We start from the raw sequence: 21,993 nt of genomic DNA on the forward strand, positions 1-21,993 counted from the left end.
GGAAGAACTGTTTTAACATAATCCCTTATCTGGAAATATCTAAATATATGGGAACTGGGTAGATTACATTTCTTGGACAACTCCGTAAAAGAGGCGAATATATTGTCTATAAAAAGATCATTGAAGCATTTCAAACCCCTTTGATGCCACATATTAAAAGCTGTGTCAAGTGTTGAAGGTGGAAAGCAGTGATTTGATGTTACTGGACTGAAAAGGCTCATTCCTTGCAGGTTAAAATGTTTTCGAAATTGACAGTATATTTTGAGCGAGTGACTTACTACAGGATTAATATTAATTGTCTTCACTGATAGAGGCAAAGCTGCACCCATTAGGGCTGCTAAAGAAGCAGAACCACAAGAATGTGTCTCCAGCTTCACCCATGTAGGACTTTCCTTATGTAGATGGTAATATGTCCAGTATGACATGCAATGCAAGTTGGTGGCCCAGTAATACATGCAGAAATTTGGAAGGGCCATACCTCCATCATGTTTTGCTCTTTGTAAAAACTCCTTGCGCAGACGTGGCTGTTTGCCATTCCAAATATAAAATGAGATTATTGAGTCTAATTTTTTGAAAAATGTACCAGGGATAAATACAGGTAAACATTGAAAAAGATACAAATATTTTGGAAGCACAGTCATCTTAATTGCATTGACTCTGCCTATAAGTGAAATGAAAAGGGGAGTCCAATTAGCCAGATCTTGCTTGGTTTGTGTAAACAACTTCCCAAAGTTTTGCCTGAAGAGGTCTTTAAAATTCTTTGTAATAGTAACTCCGAGGTAATTAAAACTGTCTGTAGTGATCTTAAAGGGCAACCCAATGTTTTCTAGTATTGAGACGTCCATATTCAAGGGCAGTAGCTCACTTTTATTTAAATTCAATTTATAACCGGAGATTTCACCAAACTGTTGTAACAGGCTAAGAATTAATGGAATTGCAGATTCTGCGTTGGACACATAAAGGAGAAGATCGTCAGCATAAAGGGACAATTTATGTTCTATGTTTCCTCTATTTATGCCCATTATAGAGTGATTAGATCTAATGGCTAAAGCTAGGGGTTCGATAGCCAGGACAAAAAGAAGGGGACTGAGGGGGCATCCCTGGCGAGTTCCACGGTGTAAATCAAAAGGACTTGAATACAAATTATTAGTCAGAATCATAGCAGAAGGGCTGGAATATAACAGTTTTATCCATGTGATGAATGTTTCCCCAAATCCGAATTTTGCCAGCGTTTGAAAGAGGTAGTCCCATTCTACTCTATCGAATGCCTTCTCTGCATCCTTGGAGAGAAGACATTCTGAAGCAGCTTGACAAGGAGTGTACATTATGTTAAACAGGCGTTGGGTATTAAAAAAAGGAGCGTCTATGCTTAACAAAACCTGTCTGGTCTGGGGATATTAAACTGGGTAAAATGTTTTCCAAACGGTAAGCTAATACTTTGGCCAATATTTTATAGTCTGTGTTTAACAAAGATATGGGTCTATAGGATCCGCAGTCTAAGGGGTCCTTGCTCTTTTTTGCCAGTAATGTTATGCATGCCTGATTTAGGGTGGTTGGGAGAAATCCCACTACTAGTGATTCTGAATACATGGCTGCCAAAATAGGAGCTAACTGTGTAGAGAATTTCACATAAAATTCACACGACAGACCATCCAAACCAGGTGATTTTTTAGTTTGCAGAGACTTAATGGCCTCCAATATTTCTTGTTGTGTTACTGGCTTATCTAGATTTAAGACCTGATCTGGTGGCAAGGCTGGGATACATAGATCCTTAAAGAAGTCCTGTATGGCATTGGGATTGGAGGGACTGTTGGACGCATACAGTTTACAATAGTAATCTTTAAAAATATTATGTATTTCCTGTTGGTCTGTAGTGACCCTACCATCCTGAGAAAGCACCCCATTGATAATTTGTTTAGCTCTTGCCCCCTTCAATTGTCTGGACATAATTTCCCCTGTCTTCTCACCATGTTCATACAGAACACTCCTATTTCTGAGCAGAAGGTTTTCAATGAAAAATGATGAAATAAGGTGATATTCTGCTTTAAGTTTCATACGCTCTTTATATAAGTCAGGAGATGGGAATTGTGCATATATTTGATCAATTTCAGCTATTTGCTTGTCCAGACTTAGTTGTTTTGCTTCAGAGTTCTTTCTCTTATTAGCCATAAAAGATATTATCTGCCCTCTTAAGTAAGCCTTAAGGGCCTCCCAAACAGTTGCAACTGAAACATCTGTGGTCATGTTTATTTCCAAAAATAGAGAGATTTGTTCTGATAAAAAAGTACAAAATTTTCATCTGCTAATAATAGAGAGTTAAACCTCCAATTTCTTCTAATTGTCCTTGATTCAGGCAAATTCAGCTTCAATAAAAGGGGAGCATGGTCAGATATTAATATAGTTTGATACTCACAAGAACTTATGTAGGGAGTTAATTTATTGTCAGTGAAAAAATAGTCGATTCTGCTATATGTGTGGTGCACATGCGAAAAGAAGGAGTATTCCCTACTTTTTGGATGCAAAAAACGCCATATATCGGATATGCCAAATCCCAAAAGAAAAGTTTGTATATAGGAAACTGATTTAGATGCTACATAACCTTTTCTGGCTGTTGATCTGTCCATCCCAGGTTCTAAACAAAAATTAAAATCACCTCCCATAATGAGTTGGTGAGAGTTTAGATCTGGTAGTAATTTGATGAGACGATCAAAAAACTGGGCATCATCAAAATTCGGAGCATATACGTTAGCCAGTACAACCTTGGTGTTATAGAGTTGGCCAGTAACTATAATATAACGTCCGTTTGAGTCTGCTATGATACCAGAGGGGGTAAAAGATATATCCTTATTTATCAATATGGCGACGCCTCTCGCCTTAGCCTGAAAAGTAGAATGGAAGAGCTGTCCCACCCAACCACATTTTGAACGAGAGTGATCTGACCTTCGAAGGTGGGTCTCCTGCAGAAAGGCAATTCCCGTCCTCAGACGCTTGAGGTGTACTAGTGCTTTTTTCCTCTTTACCGGGTGATTCAGGCCCTTGACATTCCAGCTAACGAGGTTGATGTCACAGTTCATGCTGCTTCTATGTATGATATGGAAAGACAGTTAAACATCAAACAGGTGATACGGTGCCAATTAAGTTTAGACCAAGTACTCAAGTAATAGTGACCAGCCTTTATGCCTTGAGTGACAGCAAAACAAAAACAACCTCCCCCCAACCCTAAGGTGAATTCAGCTATTAAAAAAAAAACAGCACACCTTCCCTAACTAACTTAAAGACTTCCAGATTACTTCTTAAAAAAGAACCAAAAGGACGGCGTGGCGCAGTGGGAGAGTGGCCGTGCGCAACCCAAGGGTCCCTGGTTCAATCCCCACCTAGTACCAACCTCGTCATGTCCGTTGTGTCCTGAGCAAGACACTTCACCCTTGCTCCTGATGGGTGCTGGTTAGCGCCTTGCATGGCAGCTCCCTCCATCAGTGTGTGAATGTGTGTGTGAATGGGTAAATGTGGAAGTAGTGTCAAAGTGCTTTGAGTACCTTGAAGGTAGAAAAGCGCTATACAAGTACAACCCATTTATCATTTAATTTATTTACTCCCCCATATTATTAACCTATTAAGTACCCCACCTGATACAGGGAAAATAACTGAGTACAGCGATATATATTAGATGTAAATAAAATAAAACAGGGTAAACTATTAAATGTATATGTAATCAAAAAATAAATGCTTTTTAAAAAAAAAAAAAGAAAAAAAAAAGATATAAATACAATTCAATAGCTATTCTTGTTGCATGTGCATAGCTTGCATGTAAGTAGTTGGTTTTGTCTCTTATCTTACTTTCTTTATCATTTATATTGTTTTGCTTATATATATATATATATATATATATATATATATATATATATATATATATATATATATATATATATACACACACACACACATATATATATATATATATATATATATATATATATATATATATATATATATATATATATATATATATACACACACACACTATATATATACATACACACACACACTATATATATAAATGTATGTATATGTATATATATATATGTATATATATAGACACACTATATATAGATATAGTGTGTGTGTGTATATATATATATATATATATATATATATATATATATATATATATATATATATATATATATATATATACACACACACATATGTATATATATATATATATATATATATATATATATATGTGTGTGTGTATATATATATATATATATATATATATATATACATATATATATATATATATATATATATATATATATATATATATATATATATATATATATGTGTGTGTGTGTGTGTGTGTGTGTGTGTATATAATATTTTGCTTAACCTTGAGAATGTTTTGAATATTGTAATTTATTGGCAGTGCTTTAATTTGTTTGTACATTGTTAACATATACTATTTGTATGTTCAATTGTTCAGTGAAAAAATTAAGACAAGGACAAATGCTTTATTTATGAAATTATTTATTTATATGTCAATGCCATCTTACTAAATATTTTATTACAGTGTTGCAAAAAATCTGCATTTTCAGCAGTGTAACTAGATGTATTGCATCAATTTAAATCAAACTTTCTTTTTTATTTCACTATAACACTAAACCAATGTATCTTAAGGCAAGGACAAATGCTTTATTTCTGAATGTATTTATCTTTCACATTGTCAATGTTTTTTTTACCATATATTTAATACTATATCAACACATTTTCAGCATATATTTGAAACAATTGTTTAAATACACTAAACTAGTCCAGCTTCACTTGATTTCATTAATGTATTTCGAACACAACACAGCAAAAATACTCTCCATCCACACAATTCAAACAAATGAGCATCTCCATGGTTCTCGCCCGGAAAAGGGTGGAGTGCCATCTCCGGGTTGGGGAGGAGATCTTGCCCCAACTGGAGGAGTTCAAGTACCTCGGAGTCTTGTTCACGAGTGAGGGAAGAGTGGATCGTGAGATCGACAGGCGGATCGGTGCGGTGTTTTCAGTAATGCGGACGCTGTATCGATCCGTTGTGGTGAAGAAGGAGCTGAGCCGGAAGGCAAAGCTCTCAATTTACCGGTCGATCTACGTTCCCATTCTCACCTATGGTCATGAGCTTTGGGTTATGACCGAAAGGACAAGATCACGGGTACAAGCGGCCGAAATGAGTTTCCTCCGCCGGGTGGCGGGGCTCTCCCTTAGAGATAGGGTGAGAAGCTCTGCCATCCGGGAGGAGCTCAAAGTAAAGCCGCTGCTCCTCCACATCCAGAGGAGCCAGATGAGGTGGTTCGGGCATCTGGTCAGGATGCCACCCGAGCGCCTCCCTAGGGAGGTGTTTAGGGCACGTCCGATCGGTAGGAGGCCGCGGGGAAGACCCAGGACACGTTGGGAAGACTATGTCTCCCGGCTGACTTGGGAACGGCTCGGGGTCCCACAGGAAGAGCTGGACGAAGTGGCTGGGGAGAGGGAAGTCTGGGCTTCCCTGCTTAGGCTGCTGCCCCCGCGACCCGACCTCGGATAAGCGGAAGAAGATGGATGGATGGATGGATGGAGCATCTCCAACACAATATCGTCATCTGAAAAATAAATAGATTACGGTAAGATAGTAATTAGGGGTGTGGGAAAAAATCGATTCGAATTTGAATCGCGATTCTCACGTTGTGCGATTCAGAATCGATTCTCATTTTAAAAAAATCTTTTTTTTTTTTTTTTTTTTTCATTTATTTATTTAAATTAATCAATCCAATAAAACAATACACAGCAATACCATAACCAGTGTTGGGTTGGTTACTGAAAAACAGTAACTAGTTACAGTTACTAGTTACTTTATTTCAAAAGTAACTCAGTTACTAACTCAGTTACTTACACCAAAAAGTAATGCGTTACTGTGAAAAGTAACTATTTAGTTACTTCTTCTACTTTTTTTTTTAAAGCTCCCATTAATGCCCTTTTAGCCTTCATTTTAGTACTGTTATTGCACTGGAGAATAATACAATCTGTTGATCAACTTGACATACATTTGCATCACTGAACTCTGCTAAGCAATGTGCTCTACATACAACACACAAAGACAAAGATATGTTTCAAAGGGCCAATTCAGGCCAGAACAAATTGACCAAACTATTTTAAATAGCTGCAACATAACATACACAAGTAACAAACAGCATAATAACACTAACACTAACCACGTTAAACCCAGATTCCGAACTAATAAAGGTCTTAACTCATTCTCTTTCTATGCCACTTCAATATGGAATGCACTCCCAACAGGTGTAAAAGAAAGGGCATCTCTATCCTCCTTCAAAACTGCACTAAAAGAACACCTCCAGGCAACTACAACCCTAAACTAACACCCTCCCTTCCACATAATACCTCTTCGGATTGTAAATAATCAAATGTAGACACTTTTTCTTATACTTTCTGATCTCTCTCTCTGTGTCCACTACTTGCTGTACATATCCTACCAAGTCAGACCTACACTGTTTCAATGTCCATTTCTCTGATGATGCAATTGTTGATGACTGAAGTGTTGATACCAACCAAACCTAACAACCCCCCTCCATATCCCACACCCAGGATTGTAAATAATGTAAATAATTCAATGTATATACCCTGATGATTATCTTGTGTGATGACTGTATTATGATGTTAGTATATATTTGATAGTATATATCTGTATCTGGACCCCGACAAGTTAAAAAACTTATTCAGGTGTTACCATTTAGTGGTCAATTGTACGGAATATGTACTGTACTGTGCAATCTACTAATAAAAGTTTCAATCAATCAATCAATCAATCAACAACATAGCTGTAAAGCTGGCTTCACCTAAGGAAGGCACACGTGACATACACAGAGCCTAACCAGGCAGATTTGAATTGTTGTTTTGGGCAGTAGACGGGATCTTTGATCCAAGACACAACTTACATTTAACTAAAATGTTCTTTTCTTTGTGCTCGACAAAAGAAAAGAAGTGAGAATATCTCATACTTGCCAACCCTCCCGAATTTCACTGCCTCTCCCTGGGACAACCATTCTCCATATTTCTGCCGATTTCCAGTCGGACTTAAGGCACGCCCCCTCCCGGTCTGTGCGGATCTGAGTGGGGACAGCCTGTCGTCACGTCCGCTTGGCCAACCAAAAAGTAACCACAGAACACTATACCGTATAGGCGTATAGTGTTCTGTGGTTACTTTTTTGTTGGCCAACGGTTGTATTGCGCACCCCCCTCCCCTGCCCTCCCCTCCCCTTCCCACACTCAGACACACAGTCACACGCACACACACACACACACACACACACACACACACACACACACACACACACAGAGAGCGCAGAGGAAGAATCAGAAGCACGTCTCTGCTTCGCTGGAATAAAACACACTCAGATCCTCAGTTTCTAGCCGATACTACATAAAAAATAACGTAAAAAAACGCAGTAACGCATCATGTAGTAACGGTAACTGAGTTATTGAATATAAAAAAATAACGCGTTAGATTACTAGTTACCGCCGAAACTAACGGCGTTACAGTAACGCGTTACTTTGTAAAGCGTTAGTCCCAACACTGACCATAACAATGCAATCCAATTCCAAAACCAAACCCGACCGAGCAACACTCAGAAGTGCAATAAACAGAGCAATTGAGAGGAGACACAAACACCACACAGAACAAACCAAAAGTAGTGAAACAAAAATGAATATTATCAACAACAGTATCAATATTAGTTACAATTTCAACATAGCAGTGATTAAAAATCCCTCATTGACATTATCATTAGACATTTATAAAAATGAAAATAAAAAGAACAATAGTGTCACAGTGGCTTACACTTGCATCGCATCTCATAAGCTTGACAACACACTGTGTCCAATATTTTCACAAAGATAAATAAGTCATATTTTTGGTTCATTTAATAGTTAAAACAAATTGACATTATTGCAATCAGTTGATAAAACATTGTCCTTTACAATTATAAAAGATTTTTACAAAAATCTACTACCCTGCTTGCATGTCAGCAGACTGGGGTAGATCCTGCTGAAATCCTATGTATTGAATGAATAGACAATCGTTTTGAATCGGGAAAATATCGTTTTTGAATCGAGAATCACGTTGAATCGAAAAAAATCGATTTTGAATCGTATTGTGACCCCAAGAATCGATATTGAATCGAATTGTGGGACACCCAAAGATTCGCAGCCCTAGTTCATATGTTTCAATGTGTTTTATCGGTCATAGTTAATATTGTAAAACCCTCATTCATCATCATCATCATCATCATTTCTTTTTATTCCTTTCATGAAAATGCATGTATACAAGCCATATACAGTTGACACTTTCATTGTTTTTTTTGTTTCTTATACATTTCCATGATCAGAAAGGAGCAGATGGAAGAATACTATTCTTATATTCATCTGCCCCCTTTATTTTATTTTCATGTACATTCTGGGTGTCTCATTCAGTAAGAAAATGTAAAATTCCATTCCGTTTTTCAAAGCGGTCTGTCATAACGTTTTTAGCATTCAATCAGACATTATTGTGAGGTTTTGTATTAGTGTTTGTAAAAATCCGATATACAGGCCCCCAGACACATTTTTTCTCTGAATTTGGCCCCCCGAGTGAAAATAATTGCCCAGGCCTGTTCTACAGTCTCGCTAGCATGATCTTGCTGACATAATAATATGTAAGCACATTGGTGCTTTACTTTTTTGGGAGTACTTATATTTAAAGGTTTGAATATAAAATGCATGTCCTTCAAAACAAAAAATATAATTGAATCCCGTTTTTGCATTTATCAGTCCCTCCAGGATTTAATGATGCTGGATCGCGCCAATTTGCCAATCAACCAACCCAAGCAACTTTGTTGCCCGCAACTTCCCCCGCACATTTTGGACAATCAGAGTCATTTGCGGCAATCAAAATTTGTCTGCAAGCGGCATTCCAACGCACACGTCAACTGTCTTATCCAAACTTATGTTTGTTCCTTGTGTTGACGAAGCTGGAACACAATTGTTGTCTTCCTGCATAGCTCAGACCTACTTTCTGTTCCGGTCTACAGTGCTAAGCCTTCTGGGTAATCTAGTATACAAACATTTCGCAACACTTTCTGGTGAACATGTATTTATATGTTTATATAACATTTGTTTATCCAAGATGAGGTAATTAAGAACATATTTTCATTTGCAATGCGGACCTAGCAAAAAGGTAGAATTCACATTTTCGAGATGGTATAGTCTAATGTTAATCTCTCATTGTCTGTCATTTACCAAAAACTTTAGTGCTATATATACGGTAGATGGCGTTGAAGAGGTCACAAATACTCCAAAAGTGTGGGGGTAAACGTGTTAGAACAGGGGTCACCCAACTTTTTGACTCGGGGGCCATATTGGGTTAAAAAAATGTGGCCGGGGACCGGGCTGTATATATATATATATATATATATATATATATATATACACATGTTAATTCCAGTCGTGGAATTAACACATTATTATGCCTAATTTTGTTGTGATGCCCCTCTGTATGCATTAAACAATGTAACAAGGTTTTCAAAAAATAAATCAACTCAAGATATGGAAAAAAATGCCAACATGGCACTGCCATATTTATTATTGAAGTCACAAAGTGCATTATTTTTTTTAACATGCCTCAAAACAGCAGCTTGGAATTTGGGACATGCTCTCCCTAAGAGAGCATGAAGAGGTTGAGGTGGGCGGGGTTGGGGGAGGGGGGGCGGGGTTTTGGGTAAGGGGTAGCGGGGGCTGTATATTGTAGCGTCCCGGCAGAGTTAGTGCTGCAAGGGGTTCTGGGTATTTCTTCTGTTGTGTTTATGTTGAGTTACGGTGCGGATGTTCTCCCGAAATGTGTTTATCATTCTTGTTTGGTGTGGGTTCACAGTGTGGCGCATATTTGTAACAGTATTAAAGTTGTTTATACGGCCACCCTCAGTGTGACCTGTATGACCTTTAAACGCACCACAGTTTAACGAGACGCAAAAGTCAAACTTGTAACATACATAACTTTCTCCTATGCTGCCACAAAAAGATTTTTCCTATTTTTACCTTTCTTTTATCACCTTGTCCCAAAATGTTGGTGCTGTGTGTGAACGATTAAAGGTGACCTTTGATGACGTCTGCTTTGAGGGAAGTGTTCCAAGTTAGGTTTGCCGCTACACTGGAACGAACCATTTCGTATTTTTGATCGGTGGTGTAGTTAGTCTTCAACATTCTTAATTTGATTCAAGCAACCTTATTATTGAAACTTCACAGATGTATTTATTTTGAGGTTAAGGTTAAAAGGAACAATTAAAGCATCCATTTTCTACCGCTTGTCCCTTTCAGGGTCACGGGGGCGTGCTGGAGCCTATCTCAGCTGCATTCGGGCGGAAGGCGGTGTACACCCTGGACAAGTCACCACCTCATCGCAGGGCCAACACAGATAGACAGACAACATTCACACACTAGGGACCATTTAGTGTTGCCAATCAACCTATCCCCAGGTGCATGTCTTTGGAGGTGGGAGGAAAATTAAAGCAATGACAACAAATACATTATATTACAAGTAAAAAACAGCCTTTGAAATCCTGGATGGACTGGTTGATTTGGGAAATAATGTAAATCAAATTGGATAGGGTAAAAAAATATATGGTAATTGTCCAGATTTGTGAAATGAAATGCATAGATTTAAATTTGAAGAATAAAAAAAATCCATATATAAATTACAAAAAAGAAAATTGAAAAATGTCATTCTAAAAAGCTTTAAAGCAGCACTAAGTAACTTTTCAACCTTCATAAAATATTTTCATAACTTTTGGGTTGATACATGGACTTCAAACTAGTGGAATGACACCTCTGTCATGGCCTGAGGGGTTCTGTTTTGCTTTTACAGGCACTTATTTTTTATTTTTTGTCCTGTCCAGCTTCTCAGGCAAATCATATACCGGTAGTTGATGTAGGCTGTTCAGATTTACTTTACAAAAGAGAAGTGTAGGATACTTCTCTTGTTGCCTTTTTGTATTTGACTTGATGAAATGCATTTATATTATTTATTTTACAGGCACTTAGCGACATTGATGAGGGTGGCAGGAACCCTGCCACAGATAAAACTACACACGTGCTGACTTGCTATACGGCATGCGTCACTCCCCCTTTCCCCCAATCGTTAATAAGACTAAAGTCGATGCGAACGCCTACGTGCCGCTAGAAAACTCAAAGAAAAACGTGCAATTACTGCGATCACGGATTCAGTTTATTTGCGTGCATCACAGTGAAGACTTGACAGGAGTGCTGAAGAATGAAGAGCTTTCTCACTTTATTATCCTTTGAAAAAAAAAAAAAGTGATTCCAGACCACATTTTTAATCCTATTTATGAAAGCGAACAAACTACTGGACACATTGTAGCCATATAATAACTTTAAATGACTTTCTGTACAAACTAGTTGTGCTTAAAAGTGGAGAGCATTACAGTTGCATTAAACGTCACCATGTACAAAATAATCTCTTTGGAACACACTGCAAAGCTCTTCAAACAAAAACAACCTGGAAGTATGCACTTTTCAAAGGTACAGCGTCATTGGATGAAAAATGCAACCAAAAAGTGGATAGAAACCCAAATATTTTCATTAGCTATAATTTCATTTTCTAATCAAAATAAGACCATGTGTCATATTTACATACTTGCATAAGTTGTACTTGGTATCAACACCTGAGCACCAAAATATAAGGCATGTGGGCGGCAACTATTAAATTACATGAATTATTGCAGCAAAAAACAACATTTATGTACATTTTAAAGCTTTAAGTGTGGGAGCACTCATATTTACAGTACAATCGGAGGTTTGGGTTTAAAGGCAAGGAGGAACAAGACCGTTTTTCTGTCAAAATAAAAGTTCAAGTCAGTGTTTTGAAGCGACCCAGATCAAGCATCAACAATCCTCAAAAATACATACAGTGTGTCCATACAAGTGATGCAGCTGTGTCTTAAGTCTTGCTTGAGCGTGGCCACTTTGGTTCTTCTTAACAAAAAGTGCATTTAAAAAAAAAAAGTCCATGAAAAATGGAAGTGCAACAGTCAAAATGCACACAACTTTGGCATGTGTGTCAGTGACAGGCTCCGCCTCATCTGAAGCCTTGATTGCATTTGGTGTCTAAAAAAAAAGGACTAAAAAAAAAAAAAAGGCTGGGACAATACGGTATGTGTTTGTGTGTGAGTGAGACGATGGCTTTGTGCACTCCAGGTAGTCATTGATTTTTTTTTTTTAAAGTCTGCCATTTTTATATGTGACTCAAGGAGTCACTTCCTGTTGTGTGGATGCCTCAATCCATCATGTCCTCCTTGGAGAACTCTCTGGATTTTCTCTTAAAGAAGCCCATCTGGAAGAGGAAAAAACAACAATTCCTTAAAAATGTTCATGCGAATGAAAAAAAAACATGTGAAGTGAAGTGATATTTATATAGTGCTTTTCTCTAGTGACTCAAAGGGCTTGACATAGTGAAACCCAATATCTGTATTCTATTTTTCCTTGGTATACAGAAATATTGATTAGATATTGTTGTATTAACTGTCGGAAATAATAAACTTTGCATGCAGTTGCAATTCCAAACGTTAGCAGCAATGTATGTATACCGTAGTATATATATACTAGGGTGTGTTGCCTAGCTAGGAAGTAGTCTTTGCCATTAAAAGGGTCATATTATGATCTTTTTACTACATTTGAAACACATACATAACATATAACAATGGTTCTTTGTTTAAAATTTTGCATAAATGATGTTTTACAGACCGTCTTCTGATCGTCTTGTCATGATGTGCCATTTTGTGGGCATCCTTACCAATGTGTTACCTAGTCGCGCTACTCAGCTGTTGTGCAAAACTTAATCGTGTTAGTCTTCCATACTGTTGTTATCATCTTTAGTATTAATTCTGACTCAGCAGTTTGCTTTTTAATGCCACTGCAACATTGGTTGTGTTGCTGCTACTTTGTGCTATATACTGGTTCATAAACAAGGACGTGGTTTTGTTTTTATGAGTTCAAAATACTAAATGCTAATAGTGCTAATACTTGTTCTAAGCAAGAATACCTTCCAAAGAGCAAAGATGACCAGGGCTAAGATCAGGAGGCCTATCAGGATGCTGAGGATGATGATCCATATAGGAATTCCTCCTAAGCTCTCCTTGGTAACTTGGATCTTCACCTGATGGGCAAACAACACACATCATTTATATACATACAAATGCATATGTTCTCGGGTTGTATTGTTGTTGTTATGGCGTCATAAGTGCAAAACTGTGTTACAGTCAAAACAATAGCTTGACTTGCTGAGAACATTTTTGAAAAATGCTGACTCACACTTCTGGCGCTGTCACTACTGCTCAGCACAAACAGATCTGTGTTCCTGCTCCCCAGAGTGGCGTTCACCAGCATGTACAGACTAGAAAAGTCAGCCTGAAAGACACACAAAAAAAAATCTAAGTTGGTGCAGTTCTTTCCTACCTAACTGTCATCAAAGAGTGCTATCAATTACTAGATTGACTGGTGCGTTTATGGCCACACAAAAAGTCGGACAACTCAAACACCACACAAAGTTACACTATGACTCCTCAGTCATACGTGTGCTTATTCTACTGTCATTTATTATTAATGTTAATTTATTGATATTAATCATGGAATGCTGTTACTAGAGAAAGTTACAGGAATGCGAACTTCATCCTATGCTTACATTTCATTGTGCAACATGAGGATGTTTAAGGGGAACTAAATGTGATCTCTGAAAGGGGTACAAATGATTTCCAAAGCAGGACATATTGTACAATACTAATCCATAGCTTATGAAAAACAAGTGGGTTTCTCAATGTAAAGCGCTTTGAGTCACAGCAGAAAAAGCACTATGTAAATATAATTCACTTCACTTTGACTTTGCTGTCCACTAGCAAACACAACCATTCTCGTACAATACCAGAGCAGGAGGTACGTCAATGTTTGATAGCTTACCAACCTTCGCCAAATGGCTAACTATCCCACTTCTGACAACTTTTATCACACAACTATGTGAAATACTGATTTGAACTCAGATCGACACTCCACTGTCCACTAGCAAACACAACCCTTCCGGTACCATTGTGCTGCAGGTGGTGAGCAAACGTTTAATAGCCTTACCAACCTTCGCCTAATGATTAACCATCCCACTTCTGACACCATTTGTCACATAACTCTGTAAAATCCAGGTTTGAACTCAGGTTGACTCTCCAATAGCAAACATTATCCTTTTGGTACAATACTGCAGCAGGTGGGACGCCTTACCAAAACTTTACCTTACTGTTAAAGGAGCCATATGTAATAATTTAATGTCAAGTCATCATTAAATGGCCCTGATATGTCAACATGTTTTAATAAATCATGTTCTTTTCGAATACCTCTATAACTGATAACAGTAGTTCAGCCAGGATATGCTCATTTCAAAATGAGATTTACAGCTCCGAAATGTTGTTATTGTTTTCATTTCGATGTCCCTCCCTCCACCGTGTTAACAAATTGTGTCACATCCAGGTTGCCAGTTACGCACCGCCATCTTTGTCTAGCTACTGCACTGGTAAAGTTACTAAACATGTCAGACCTTAGTAAATATAAAATGCTTTGTTACGATTCTCAACTTATTCATGACAAATTCAGGAACAAAACGAGGATTTGTATCGGGGATGCTTTTGAAAGATGGAGACGATTGAAGGCGGAGAAGATTTTTTCATCTGACGCAAAACTTGCTAATATCCTCCTTGATAGGTAAGTAAGGCATTTACGTTCTCTTATTACTTGTAATAAATGGAAATGGACATTTCGTATGTAAATGATATTTTCCACTACAGTCTTTGATCTTGTCTAACAAAGCTAGTATGTTCGTGCAACGAATGCTTTGACGGTGCTCCTAGTGTGACGCTTAGGATGATAGCCCGGTTAATGACACATCGACATATAGGCTAATGACATATAGTCTGTATTTTGTTGTGTATTCCAACTGACAGGGCAAAATTTATTTTCAACAAATAAAACCTATGTGAATATGGTTAGTGTCAGCTAGTGCCTATTTCATTCTCAATATGCTGATACACTGAGGAAATGGCTTCCAACATTAGCACGGCTGTCATCATGGCAATGTGAAACGTATGGAAACAGCCAAATCAAATGATAAAATAACTCCTCATTTGTGTAGCCTATAGGGATACCTTGATAAAATGTCTCCTCTTTAGTTTTGGGCATACATTAGGCTGCTAAGTATGCTGTACTTAATTTCACCAATATAACCATTGTTAGCGTTGGTTGTAGTTTGTTTTAGTCTTTGTTTTCTGATAGTACTGACAATAACCATATGATTGACATTTGTTGTGATATTGTACAAAGGCATGACATACTTCTTCCTGAAAATAGACTAATTTCTGTGTAAAGTGTGTTGGTTAGAGATTTGTTATTGACAAAACACTATTCAGCTACTATGGTCCCAGCACCTCAACCTCTAGTTAGAAGCAGTGGAAGTTTGAAGTTCCTTGGAGTAGCCCAGTCGATCGAGCTGAATTTTGACCGTGATTGCAGTACTATTTCTGGCCACATTATTATATGTGGCACCCTTAACCATCCCATTTCTGACACCATCTTTTAAAGAACTCTGTAACACCCAGACTTAAACTCTGGTCTATTGGTTTGGCAAACCTGTACACTTTTCACTGTCTGGTTCCCCCCATTAGTTACATTCCCTATGTGGTTAATAATACTGAATCTGTGGGATACCACAAAGGTGGCTTTGATATTGGCTTGTCTGTAGAAATGGAAAAAAAAATAAAAATTGGCAGTTTCAGGTGACATCATGTAATTCCAGTCATCGGGGTGTTTTCGGGGTCCATACCAATGGGTACCCTTGAGTTTGGGCTTCAAAACCCTGAACATTGTCAAGTTAATACAATGTTTAAGTACCTTCCCACTGCAGTTTGTACCGCAACGTTTGGTTGCCTTCACGTTTCACGATTGCCTCATGGCTAACCATTTCACTTCTGAAATTTGTCAATGAATCTCAAAGATTAGTGCACTCAACCTGGGCTTTGCACTTTGAGCCTAAGCTGAAGGTTCTGTAAACTGTCCACTGTGGTTGGTACTTCAATTGAGGAGTATCATAATGGGTATTTTGATACACATCCCAATTTTTGACAGTGGAAATGAAACAAAAAAAAAATCAAAACAAGGCGCATAACATAAAGGCCTCAAGGTTAACCACTTCTTACACCATTTATCCCAGATATGAACATGGGTCTCCTGGGAGGAAACCTTGAATTGAGTCGACCACTTAAGAACCATATCACTGCGGTTGGTACTCCAATGTCTGACTCATGTAGAACCATTCCCATTCTAATGCCAATTTGTTACAGAACTTTAAGGAGTGGTATCCTTCACCAGGATTTGAACGTAGGTCTATTGGGTAGATTGGATACAGTACCACAGCAGTTGGTATCCCAAATTTGGTCGCTTCTGCAACATTTGATGTTGTAAAAATGGCAAACTGTACAGAATTACCTGTCAGAAAAATAGATAAATACAATTTCTATTTCTTCCACCCACCTTGATGAATGTCGGCTTCCACACTCTGAATGTAACGTTGACCTGGCTAACCTTGGCTTCTGGGATGAAGCATTTGAACGATGTACAGGGAAGGTTTTCACAGCTCTACGGAAAAAAAGCTTTGTGAGGCTGGAGGGAGATTTGCATTTTGCTCACAAAAGGAAAGTAGCTTTTTCACCCACCAGGAGGAAGATGCCTAGCGTTTCTTTGTTTGGGTTTGGTTTTACAACATCTGGGTTGAGGTTGAGAGGGTTGATCAAACCAGCGGCGTCGCATTTCACCTGCAAGGAGGACAGATGTCAATTCTGACGCAAATCTCTGCCGTTTGAGTCTACGTGCGTGTGATGGTTCTCACCTTCGAGCTAGTGACGATGTGCGTCAGGTACAGTAGGTAATTATTACGCGGGGACAGCTGAGGGTAGGTCACCATGAGGTCAAGCGGCGGTGTCACCATATCACCTGCCTTCTCCACCTGGACAAACGAGAGATGCAGCATTACCTAGAGAAGGCACAACCAGCGCCGACCCCTGGCATAAACACCCTCTGCCGATGTTCAGGACCACAACCCCTCGGAGGCCACATAATCATGGCGCCGGGTCACTTGTTGTTTATTGAGTATGTCATAGTCAGCTCCACATCATACATGTAGTACATAATATACATACATATCTCCAGTGAACAGTCTTGTGCTCAATGGCAATATTATCATTTCACAAAAGAAAAGAAAAGTTAATTAATAAAATAAAATAAAATACAACAAAATTAAACATATCTCAAAAGGGTAATACGAAGAAGTATAAACTTTTGTATAAAGTATAAACTTCAGTAGCTGATCATCAATGTGGTTGTTATACTCAGTGCAGGTGTTTGCTTTTTCCACATTAATGCACTGATTTACCTCATGAATACAATCATACTTTGTTTCTGCTAAACTTTTATTCAGCAGTGAGCCAACACATCCTTTGTAATCCTTTTCGTTCGGTTTGATAACATTGCGGTCGCATCCATTCAAAAGCCCACAGAGATGATTGTGAATTTAGCGCCACTTTGAACGCTACCATTGTGACAGATTCACGGCCATATTTCTAAAACGACCGTACTATGTAGGTTTATATTGTAACCGAACATGTTCCCCAAAGATATAATGTCTGAACAACATCTGTTTTTCACAGTTTTTGACAATTTAATGTGTGTTATTTTTCTTTTTTTCAAGTAATGCCGAAGCGGCTGGCAGTTTTGAATCGGCTTGGTAGCCGATATCACTCTTTTCTTTCCTTTTCGCCCCATCAACCTATTTTTTATCTTTTCATATGAACTTTGAACATTATCTATAAATGACGTGACTATTGAACATCCATCCATCCATCCATCTTCTTCCGCTTATCCGAGGTCGGGTCGCGGGGGCAGCAGCCTAAGCAGGGAAGCCCAGACTTCCCTCTCCCCAGCCACTTCGTCCAGCTCTTCCCGTGGGACCCCGAGGCGTTCCCAGGCCAGCCGGGAGACATAGTCTTCCCAACGTGTCCTGGGTCTTCCCCGCGGCCTCCTACCGGTCGGACGTGCCCTAAACACCTCCCTAGGGAGGCGCTCGGGTGGCATCCTGACCAGATGCCCGAACCACCTCATCTGGCTCCTCTCGATGTGGAGGAGCAGCGGCTTTACTTTGAGCTCCCCCCGGATGACAGAGCTTCTCACCCTATCTCTAAGGGAGAGCCCCGCCACCCGGCGGAGGAAACTCATTTCGGCCGCTTGTACCCGTGATCTTGTCCTTTCGGTCATAACCCAAAGCTCATGACCATAGGTGAGGATGGGAACGTAGATCGACCGGTAAATTGAGAGCTTTGCCTTCCGGCTCAGCTCCTTCTTCACCACAACGGATCGATACAGCGTCCGCATTACTGAAGACGCCGCACCGATCCGCCTGTCGATCTCACGATGCACTCTTCCCTCACTCGTGAACAAGACTCCGAGGTACTTGAACTCCTCCACTTGGGGCAAGATCTCCTCCCAAACCCGGAAATGGCACTCCACCCTTTTCCGGGCGAGAACCATGGACTCGGACTTGGAGGTGCTGATTCTCATCCCAGTCGCTTCACACTCGGCTGCGAACCGATCCAGCAAGAGCTGAAGATCCTGGCCAGATGAAGCCATCAGGACCACATCATCTGCAAAAAGCAGAGACCTAATCCTGCAGCCACCAAACCAGATCCCCTCAACGCCTTGACTGCGCCTAGAAATTCTGTCCATAAAAGTTATGAACAGAATCGGTGACAAAGGGCAGCCTTGGCGGAGTCCAACCCTCACTGGAAACGTGTCCGACTTACTGCCGGCAATGCGGACCAAGCTCTGGCACTGAGCATACAGGGAGCGGACTGCCACAATCAGACAGTCCGATACCCCATACTCCCCGAGCACTCCCCACAGGACTTCCCGAGGGACACGGTCGAATGCCTTCTCCAAGTCCACAAAACACATTTAGACTGGTTGGGCAAACTCCCATGCACCCTCAAGGACCCTGCCGAGAGTATAGAGCTGGTCCACAGTTCCACGACCAGGACGAAAACCACACTGCTCCTCCTGAATCCGAGGTTCGACTATCCGGCGTAGCCTCCTCTCCAGTACACCCGAATAGACCTTACCGGGAAGGCTGAGGAGTGTGATCCCACGATAGTTAGAACACACCCTCCGGTTCCCCTTCTTAAAGAGAGGAACCACCACCCCGGTCTGCCAATCCAGAGGTACCGCCCCCGATGTCCACGCGATGCTGCAGAGTCTTGTCAACCAAGACAGCCTCACAGCATCCAGAGCCTTAAGGAACTCCGGGCGGATCTCGTCCACCCCCGGGGCTTTGCCACCGAGGAGCTTTTTAACTACCTCAGCAACCTCAGCCCCAGAAATAGGAGAGCCCACCACAGACTCCCCAGGCACTGCTTCCTCATAGGAAGACGTGTTGGTGGGATTGAGGAGGTCTTCGAAGTATTCCCTCCACCGATCCACAACATCCGCAGTCGAGGTCAGCAGAACACCATCCTCACCATACACGGTGTTGATAGTGCATTGCTTCCCCTTCCTGAGGCGGAGGATGGTGGTCCAGAATTGCTTCGAAGCCGTCCGGAAGTCGTTTTCCATGGCCTCACCGAACTCCTCCCATGTCCGAGTTTTTGCCTCTGCGACCGCTGAAGCCGCACACCGCTTGGCCTGTCGGTACCTGTCCGCTGCCTCAGGAGTCCTATGAGCCAAAAGAACCCTGTAGCACTCCTTCTTCAGCTTGACGGCATCCCTCACCGCCGGTGTCCACCAACGGGTTCTAGGATTACCGCCACGACAGGCACCAACTACCTTGCGGCCACAGCTCCAATCAGCCGCCTCGACAATATTGAACACTATTACACTATTACACTATTGAACATATTGGATTGAATTGAAATGAATTGTTCAAATGTGATTATTTCTAGTGAATGCGAATCTTTACTTGTAAAATATGAATAATACTGTACATTGTTTCATAAGATCTAATTATAAATGTACTCGAACTCAAAGGTGTTGGTTGTTTCTCTGTGCAGAACCATACATATTATACAGTTCCTACTGGCCACTTTATTAGGTACACCTTCACAAGCTTCTGAGATGCACTCAAATTCATTTTGGGCATCCACAAGAGGTCCAGTGGGATACATTGTGGTCTTTTCTAGTCATACATTCAGTTCAAGGATACAGTTTTGCATACAATTAGTCGCTCAACTCGCTAAGAACAGAACTAAAGATGCCATCTCTACAGTAGGGTACCAAAACCATGACAGTGATTTGTTAAACTATTTTCATTATTATTGATGGGCTTTAAACACTTCATAGGTCATTAAAATACTTTAATTATTATTACTATTTATTTTTCATCATTTTCTACCACTAATGCAGAAAAGGTACATTGTCATTGTTACATTGTTCAATTCTACTGATTTGACTTCATTTGATTGATGATTGATTGATCTTTAAGTTATCAAATTGACTTTCTTGGCCTCTAAACGGCTTTGAAAAGATGTGTTTTGTAGACCAAAATATTGACTCTTTTCTTACTGGAGCTCATTGGAGTGCGCAGGTGTACCTAACTTGCAGTAATATACAGTAAATACCACACACACAATGGCCGCCAGTTGACAGTTACCGTATAGCTGATGTTGACCTCCTCGCCGATCATCCAGGTGTCGTTGAAAACACTGGAGTACTGCTCGCCCTCTTTCACCACCACGTGTTCATCTGCAGGTCGCCTGGGAAGTGACATACAGTATTTGTGTTCAGAAGAATGAATCCTTTCTGGCAAATACGCTAAGACAGCCATTTGAGACGCACTAAGTGGCTACCATCCACACATGAAAGTGACAGATTGTCAGGAATCCTTTGAAAAATGTACGCAATAAATTAGTTGTGTTTGTCCTACATGCATTTCAATTGTAATACTTTTTTTCAGAAGGGATATTGCAGTAAAAGCACAGCCTTAGCAACTGTGTAATAGTAAACTTTAAAGGGGAACATTATCACCAGACCTATGTAAGCGTATACATCAAGGTAATATATACCTTGATGTTGTAGAAAAAAGACCATATATTTTTTTAACCGATTTCCGAACTCTAAATGGGTGAATTTTGGCGAATTAAACGCCTTTCTATTATTCGCTCTCGGTGCGATGACGTCACATCGGGAAGCAATCCGCCATTTTCTCAAACACCGAGTCAAATCAGCTCTGTTATTTTCCGTTTTTTCGACTGTTTTCCGTACCTTGGAGACATCATGCCTCGTGTCAGAGGGTGTAACAACACGAACAGGGATAGATTCAAGTTGCACCAGTGGCCCAAAGATGCCAAAGTGGCAAGAAATTGGACGTTTGTTCCGCACACTTTACCGACGAAAGCTATGCTACGACAGAGATGGCAAGAATGTGTGGATATCCTGCGACACTCAAAGCAGATGCATTTCCAACTGGACTGGGCAGATCAGCTTTCAGGAAAAGAGAGCGGATGAAGGTATGTCTACAGAATATATTAATTGATGAAAACTGGGCTGTCTGCACTCTCAAAGTGCATGTTGTTGCCAAATGTATTTCATATGCTGTAAACCTAGTTCATAGTTGTTAGTTTCCTTTAATGCCAAACAAACACATACCAATCGTTGGTTAGAAGGCGATCGCCGAATCCGTCCTCGCTTTCTCCCGTGTCGCTGGCTGTCGTGTCGTTTTCGTCGGTTTCGCCTGCATACGGTTCAAACCGATATGGCTCAATAGCTTCAGTTTCTTCTTCAATTTCGTTTTCGCTACCTGCCTCCACACTACAACCATCCGTTTCAATACATGCGTAATCT

The 21,993-nt window shown here is 39.9% G+C and overlaps 1 protein-coding gene across 1 annotated transcript in view; it reads right to left on the minus strand.

Moving 5' to 3' along the window:
• Nucleotides 1–11,329: 11,329 nt before the first annotated feature.
• Nucleotides 11,330–21,993, minus strand: part of itga1 (integrin, alpha 1) — a 168,951-nt gene continuing 158,287 nt past the window's right edge. Inside the window, exons 24-30 of the mRNA XM_061927416.1 lie at nucleotides 20,804–20,906; nucleotides 17,000–17,116; nucleotides 16,827–16,925; nucleotides 16,645–16,749; nucleotides 13,396–13,491; nucleotides 13,127–13,240; nucleotides 11,330–12,418 (exon numbers count right to left, since the gene is read on the minus strand). Coding sequence (XP_061783400.1) covers nucleotides 12,362–12,418; nucleotides 13,127–13,240; nucleotides 13,396–13,491; nucleotides 16,645–16,749; nucleotides 16,827–16,925; nucleotides 17,000–17,116; nucleotides 20,804–20,906 — 691 coding nt within the window. The 3' untranslated portion in view covers nucleotides 11,330–12,361. The remainder of the gene's footprint in view (nucleotides 12,419–13,126; nucleotides 13,241–13,395; nucleotides 13,492–16,644; nucleotides 16,750–16,826; nucleotides 16,926–16,999; nucleotides 17,117–20,803; nucleotides 20,907–21,993) is intronic.

Source organism: Nerophis lumbriciformis, linkage group LG32, assembly GCF_033978685.3.
Source record: "Nerophis lumbriciformis linkage group LG32, RoL_Nlum_v2.1, whole genome shotgun sequence".
NCBI lineage: Eukaryota > Metazoa > Chordata > Actinopteri > Syngnathiformes > Syngnathidae > Nerophis > Nerophis lumbriciformis.